This window comes from Cariama cristata, unplaced genomic scaffold, assembly GCF_000690535.1.
Source record: "Cariama cristata isolate BGI_N322 unplaced genomic scaffold, ASM69053v1 scaffold14354, whole genome shotgun sequence".
Lineage (NCBI taxonomy): Eukaryota > Metazoa > Chordata > Aves > Cariamiformes > Cariamidae > Cariama > Cariama cristata.
Window position 1 is genome coordinate 24,895 of NW_009611400.1, and position 7,895 is coordinate 32,789.

Here is a 7,895-nt window from a genome sequence, read left to right on the forward strand (position 1 = left end):
ATATTGGATACAATCATAAGAGGAAACCATCCACACAATACATTATCAACACACGTTTTAAAATGGTCTAATTTTAGACCCTTAGTAAAAATGGATCCACAGGACCTGCCTGTGAATGGCAAGAAAAGGCCGTTTCAAATAGAAAAACACTGCTCATGCAACATTCTTCACACACTAGACAATGAAATCACACCCAAATTGTCACTTGCTCACACTTTCTATTACACTCCAATAAGCAGAAGGAAATAAAGCAGCTTTAAGGTTATGTCACAATTTTGAAATGTGGAAAATACATATAATAAACAAAAATCATGGTGCGAATACAATGGCATCAGTAAATTTAGAAAACTAGAGAGCAGTTTTTGTCATTTTTCTTCTTTTTTTTTCTTTCTTACATTATTGCACAGAGACCTTTCATCACATGTTCTTCAGCTTTATGCATCTTCCCAAATGTGAAATAAGTGCTATGGATAAAATAAAAATGTAGAAAAGAAGAACAGCAGCATGATTTGTCAAAGTTAATCCCTATAATTTAGTAGGAAAAAAAAAAACCCTGCTATAAACAAAATATAAGTGCTCTTTATTCATTTAAAAAATAACGCTGACAGTTGCAGAAGTCTGTAAATGTTAATCTGAGTAGGGGGAGCTGACCTCAAATAAAAATAGGCCTAGAAATGATAGGCTGCTGGCCTTGCAGATTTTGGTGAAGACCAGGATTTCAAGTGTAATTATCAGCACAATTATTTACAGTAAAACTGACCTGAACTTTCAAGAGTGCCATTTTTAGGACCTGGCCCTGCAAGCTTCTGCCTCCCCAGGATGCCTCCAGCCTCAGCTGAAGTTACACCTGGCCAAGGGTTGCAGGATCAGCTCCTAAAGGGTCAGTTAAAGGCCCTACTGGGTTTGAGATTAGTCTTAGCTGGAGTACTCTATACAACAATTTACACATATACAGGCTGACAAGCTCCAGTCTGATCCACCACACCTTTGTCTTCTACATCAGATTTCTCAGACTGGCCAACTTCCATTCCAGAAGGTTTGGGATACCTGAATGGATACCCGTTGTCATCAAAGAACCTTCGGAAAGTAAACTCGTAAAAAGCATGTTCTGTGTGTTTGCTATTGGAAGAGGCTAGTGGATCCCACGTCCTGGTGCTGTCACCGCTAGCATCGTTCCAAGGACTTTCTTCTTCAACTGGATCAAAATTTGAAGTGTCCATTGGATGGCTGATCTTTGGAACATAGGGAGCTGGCTGCCTACGGATATCGGTAGAGAAGTCCATAGAGTGAAAGAAAGAATGGGCCTTAATATCATCTGCTCCATTTCTTCCAAGCCTGTCCTCAGCAGCACAGCAGAGCTTTGTGATAAGATCAGTTGCCTCAGGGCTTAGCTTGATCTGCGAGGGAATGTGCAGTGTGCTTTCCCAGTTTATCACCTGGAGGTAAGAAAGGTGTCAAACAACTTCTAATCCTGGGAACAGAATCCTTCCGATTGCCAACATTAACTGTACAGAAGTATACACATAACTGGTCAACTCACAGCCTGCATATTTATTTTAGAGGTTCAAGAACCCAATGATTAGATTGCATCGGCTGTTAATAATTACTTTAATGAATCAAGAAACGCCATTGGATAGCAGGTAAAAGGATCAATTCCATTCTTAAAAAAGGCAAATTCCTTCCTGAATGCTCCCATAGATTTGAGAACATACTCAGTTTACACCTGACTTCAAGGACTGACTTCAAGGAATTACTTAATTTCATCTCCAAAATGTAAACTAGGAAAAGTGATGATGAGATACATCCTTTCTAATAAAGAACTACTCACTGCTTGACTCTGAAACACTTACCTTGCCAACTGCAATTATCACTGGCCTATCAGCTTACTCTAAGGAATTCAGATGGGTGAACTCCTACTTAAGAGATCAGAATTGTGCTGAGAAGACTTATAAAACTAAGAACTATCTATGCAGTTCGACAAGTTAGTTCTAGTCTAATATTCAGAATCTTCATTGATTGGGAAAGGATTTGTGTCTGCATAGAACTATTTAAGATCAGGGTTTTGTAATCACTACTCCTTTCTCTAGTAAAACAAAAGGGGACAGGTCTGTGCAAGGAGGAGAAGGGAAGGGAAAAGGTTAAAATTTTGCTACCACAGATTGGAATTTTGCTTCAACTTACCTTCAGTTGGGTTTCCGTGGGTGTAGGAGCCAGGAAAGGAGGCTGTCCCACTAACATCTCAAAGAGGATCACACCAACACTCCACCAGTCACAGAGCTGCGTGTATCCTGCAAGGCAAGTCAAAAGGTCGTCCTCCACCAACCATGGAGACAATGTATAGAGCTACTTGCAATGAAGTATCAAAACATACAGCACAGATTTCTGCCTTTTCTCAGACAAACAACTTGTGACCTAAAAACGAAGGACTCCCAATCCACCTTCATCAGAAAGTCGCTTCTGCTTGCTGACCTAAATTCTACAGCTGTCGGTAAAGATCTAATCTTGTTGTCTGGGAATTGATATGAATAAATTTAATTCTCATCACAGGTGACTGGTGAAATCATATAATTAGAAAGTATGAAGGTTTTTTTGTGCCCTGTCCCATGACCACATCACTACACAGCACAAACTGGACCTCAAAGAATAACAAAAAGGTTCAGCGATTGATGTCCCCCCTAGCTTCAGTGGAGGTGCCACCACGAGTTTGAAAAGCTGCTGAAAGACACAGCCTGGCTCTAGAGACAGAAGGCGGCCACAGATGACTTTCTGAGCAAGTTCCAAGCAAAGGAACAATTTCAATCACTTAGTTGCTGTGACAATACAAACAAGGTATACGTTTGAGACCTCTGAAAATGAATGGAGGATTTAAACACTGATTTCAGTGGAGATTTGTGTCATCGGATGATGTAGGGTCCAATGTGAAATCTCTCAACTTGAGAAAGATCAGGTTTAGGATCTGGCTTGCAGACAACTTTGAACATCTAATCTCCTTACTACAGTGACCATGTCTGTTCTGCATGAATAGCCACCAAGTACTGTCTAAATTTCTCAAGCCGAGTTTTTGAATGCAGAGTGTCCAGTGTAAATTGTGGCAAACTTTTTGTTGGGTTTCCCCAAGATTCTGGCTGGGAATCTGGAGGACATGTTTCCACAAGTTTACATCATCCATATTTAAGTGACCCTGTCTGAATCAGTGATTCCGAACCATCAGCTGGCTACTCACTGGTCTATGTAAAGTTGCTAGCGGTCATAGTCTTACTCCATGAGCACAGATAATCTGCTTTACACTTGAAAAATATCACTGCCAACATAATCTGACATATTTATTAGCAGTCTCATTCAAAGGCCTCAGAGTGTAGATATACAAAGACACACGAAGTATGACCGCCATCCATGTCAGCAATGTGATGCTAAACAGTGGACTCTTCAAATCTGTTGTCCTTAATCTAAGCTAAGTGTTTGTGGCCTTCAGAATGACAGTCTTCCAAAGCAGCAAGCTTATTTTAGGGGGGGGAGGGAAAGTGTTTCAAAGCATCAATGTTCACTTAAATAGGAGAAAAATACAGGTTATCTACCTTTACGAAGCAGGACTTCAGGAGCAATATAATTAGGGGTTCCAACTAATGAGTGGGCTAGACATCTCTGATGCTGCTTCTTAGCTCTTTGTTCCAATGTCTTCAGCCTATCTCCACATCTACAATTGGACACATCATCCCAAAGATCACTGGGCTCCATGCTGTCTTGTCTGATATGGCTCCCTTTCAAATGGGAGAGAGAGTTTACATTCACGGTCATAAAACACAACACACAAAGAGAAAAGTATTTATCTAGCTCTAGTTTTGCCATCTTCTACTCTCACTAAAGAACAGCATTTAAACTTTAAATCCAAGTAATTTCCTTCTGCCCTCCCCTTCACAATTGGTTTTCCATAACCAGCAAAATGCCTCTGTGTCAGCGCAAGGAAACATGCTCCCATATGGGAGATACGGAACAATGGAGTATATTTAGGTTAGTTATACCAATTGTTTAGGACCTTTTTGCCAACCAACGCCAATGCTCCTGAATGGCACACACAGGAGGTACGTGGACTACTTTAAATCTGTGATTAAGTTATTTTGCCATCAAAAGAGACCCCACAAACAAGTATAAACTGAAAAACTGCTGCTACTGCAGTGGTCAGCCATTCTCTCAGGCTGAGAGAGTTGGGGTTGTTCAGCCTGGGGAAGAGAAGGCTCCAGGCAGACCTTAGAGCAGCCTTCCAGTACCTAAAGGGGCCGACAAGAAAGGTGGGGAGGGACTTTTGACAAGGGCAGGGAGTGACAGGACAAGGGGCAGAGGCTTTAAACTAAAGGAGGGGAGATTCCAACTAGATAGAAGGAAGAAATGTTTTATGCTAAGGATGGTGAGGCAGTGGCACAGGTTGCCCAGAGAAGCTGTGGCTGCCCCATCCCTGGGAGTGGTTGAGGCCAGGTTGGATGACCTGTTCTGGGTGAAGATGTCCCTGCCTGTGGCAGGGGGGTTGGAATGAGATGGGCTTTAAGGGCCCTTCCAACCAAACCATTCTGTGATTCTGTGATTACTGATAGGGATTTGAATAGTGTGGTAAACAAAGGATTGGAAACAAAGTGAGTTTGAATGAGTCAGAGGGAGACAGACACATCATAATGTCACTGCCTGTCAATGTGCACTCCACCTCTATCTTCTGAGCTGGCATTTCTGCCAACAGGTACCTGTTTGTTTCAAAATAAATAATGCAATACCATCACAAATAAAGTCTAAGAACACTACCTTTCTGATAGTATTTGGAATTGTGAGTCCACCTGAATCCAGTACACAGTCCAAAGTCAGTCAGTTTGATATGCCCATCGAGGTCTATCAGAATGTTGTCAGGCTTGATGTCTCGATGAATAAATCCCATTTTGTGCACACTCTCTATAGCCAAAGTGAGCTCTGCAATATAAAATCTAGCCAGACGCTCAGGAAAGACCTCCATCCGAATCAGTAGACTCATCATATCCCCGCCAGGGATGTAGTCCATGACAAAGTACAAGTTCTCTTTATCTTGGAAGGAATAATAGAGTTTAACCACCCATTCGTTGTCTGCCTCAGCAAGTATGTCCCTCTCCGCTTTGACATGAGCCACCTGGTTCCGGTTTAGCACATCTTTCTTTCGCAGAGTCTTCATGGCATACAGGGCATGGGTATCCACTTTGCAGGCCAGGCATACTTCTCCAAACGCACCAATACCCAGAGTCTTGATTTTCACAAACATAGATTTGTCCATTTTGGCCCTTTTAAGTCTGTTGTAGTTGGACTCCTTCTGGTAGAGAATCTTCCTCATCTGTTCCTGTTCTGCTTCACAAAGGCCAGCCTTTACAAAGGAAAGCAAACCATAAGAGCTAGTACTGTTGCATTCACAGCAAGAGAACAATAAACAAGCATTCCCAAAACGCATTTCTCAGAAAAATTAACCAAGAACCAGAAAAGATGTATTCATGACAGATATACTCTCCTGTCTGTCTGTTGAGGTATTTCTGAAATATCGGCAAATTCACCATGCCCTAACTTGTTACCTGAATTTGCCGTGTCTGTCATTGGTTTGCCTTTCTCATTTGCCTGAACAAAGAGGCATGGGGCAATACTGCCAGAGAGGGGAATATAACAGACAAACCTGACCATGGGATTTGGCTTACACTTTTCAAATGTGCACTTCGCCACTGCACTCCGCTATATGTACACGCGCTGCAGTACAGCTTAACCTAAACAGAAACTTCAACCTAGATGCAGCAGTCCACTTTGTTCATGAACGGTTCTCCAGGGCAACTCACATTAACAGTTCCTACTTGGAGTGCTGTTTGACTGTTGGTTTTTGTGTTGTAATTAAGAAGCTGGTTTTGACCTACACATTCCAAAGTGCCTCAGGAACCTTCTTCTTTAGAAACTGTTTTTCTTCCTCTGCCATATACAGCCTCTGCTCTCCTGACCACCTGTTCTATAAACTTCTTCCTTTTCTCTGCCAAAATATGTGCGTATAACCCCCAGGTTTGGCCTCTCCTCAGCCACTGCAGTCCAGATCCTGGTGCTATTTCCCCTCTAAATGTATTATTTCTCCTCTGCACCTAAGCTGTGAAAAAGCTGGCTTGTCTACCTCCTGTCGCAGAAAGCCTCCAAGTAACTGCAAGTAACATTTCACATGGCTGCGGGGAGAGACCTCCTGAAAAAGGGAGAAGCAGCAATATCCCACCAGACCTTCCCCACCCACCAAGACAGAGCCTACAGACTGCCAACTCTGCCAGCTTCAGTGCCTGTCCCTCTCCCCAGAGCCACTGGTAGCCTCCACCAGCAGAAGCCCCATGGCTGATCCCCAGGATCCTCTAACAACTCATCTTCTGCAGCATGCCCCTTTCCGCATACCCCATTTCCAAAATCCTGAATTAACAGGCATCAGCTGAGCCACTCTGAGAGGAAGATTAGTGCCTGGCGAGAAGGGGCAATGGGGAGCAGGGTGGAGGGAGCTGAAGCTGACTGATTAGTGGGCTGGAGACACAAGCATAAGTCCACAGGGCTGCTGCTTAGATTGATTTAATTTCACATCTGTAGTCTAGGTCTTTAAAGATGAGTGTGGGCAGCCAGACTATGCAGTGAGATCCCCAGAGTATAAAAAAATAAATCTGTATGAACAAAGGATGGAGGAAGTCTGCAGAAACCTGCAGAACAGGCAGGATGAATTTTGTGACTGAAGGCAACAGCCAAATCAAAACAAGTAATACTGTTTTTAAAATGTCAGGCCAAGTACATCAACCTATAATAAAGGAAGTGTTTATTTTTTTAAGGTAAAATAAAGAGTGTGTTGTGTTCTTGGTTAATTCTAGAATAACGTGATATTCAGATAGCCAAAATCTCCTGAGTGTACTATTCCAGCCAGTGATGAGGTTGCTAGGGGAAGGAGATGTTTTTGTTTATAGCTGAATTATCTCTGAGTTATGAAGTGAGGGAAAGCTGAAGAGTCAGGAGAGAAGAAGTAACGCAAATAGCTGCTGTTCTTCTTCTCTAGAGATCATTCCCTATCTCAATCTCAGAAAAATATTCACTAAATCCAAGCAACGCAACACAATCTGTACTTGCAGTGAGGACAAACTATTAACTGTCAGTAAATGCTGACCTTTCAAGAAATTTTAGAAGCATATTCGTTTAATTTTAACTTCAGCAAACAAACCGCTGAGTTTTCTGGAGCAATGTGAGCATCAAATTAATTGACTCTGGAAATTGACTGTGCTAGGGAAGATCAGGCAGTTAATTATTATCCATTATGCATTAATAACAGCTTTCCTTAGAGTTTATCCTTCAACACAAAAGTAGACTAGTCATATTCTAGTCATGCCTGGGAAAAAAACCTCTTCCACATTTAAAAATTAAAAACAAAACTGCCAGAGCAACCATCAGAACTTGACAGCTTTGTTTTAAGCAGCCCCATCACTGAATCAGCTTAGGTTTGAGAGCTACAACTGGGCATGAAAGAAGTGCTCTCACTCAAAGTGCAGCTCCCTGAGACCTGCTTCTAGAACAGGTCCCAGCAAGGGGCCCAAGATCAGTTCCAGCTGGCCAAGATATGATTACTTGCACAGTCTTATTACTTACATGTGTGCAACACACAACTTCCAGTCAAGTATTACATATTCATCGGAAAATAGGGCACAGCAAATATGCTGCCAAGTTGAACCATGGCTTTGGTGAATGCATGGCTATCATGGAACAGGGAGGAAGAACTGGAGCAAAGGGAAAAGCTTTTTCAGAGTTTTGCAAGAGCTGCCAAAGTATTGCCAGTTATCTCAGCCCCAAACCTGGCTTCTGAGTTCTTGCCTAAGCAAACCTAATACCTTCCTTCAAGGGGGGGC

The 7,895-nt window shown here is 42.3% G+C and overlaps 1 protein-coding gene across 1 annotated transcript in view; it reads right to left on the reverse strand.

The window, feature by feature from the left end:
- Nucleotides 1–941: 941 nt before the first annotated feature.
- The window catches only part of LATS2 (large tumor suppressor kinase 2), a gene marked incomplete at its 5' end in the record, with an annotated part of 12,719 nt that continues 5,765 nt past the window's right edge, over nt 942–7,895 (reverse strand). Inside the window, 4 exons of the mRNA XM_009698252.1 lie at nt 942–1,436; nt 2,182–2,288; nt 3,576–3,758; nt 4,789–5,371. Of these exons, the coding sequence (XP_009696554.1) occupies nt 942–1,436; nt 2,182–2,288; nt 3,576–3,758; nt 4,789–5,371 (1,368 nt within the window). The remainder of the gene's footprint in view (nt 1,437–2,181; nt 2,289–3,575; nt 3,759–4,788; nt 5,372–7,895) is intronic.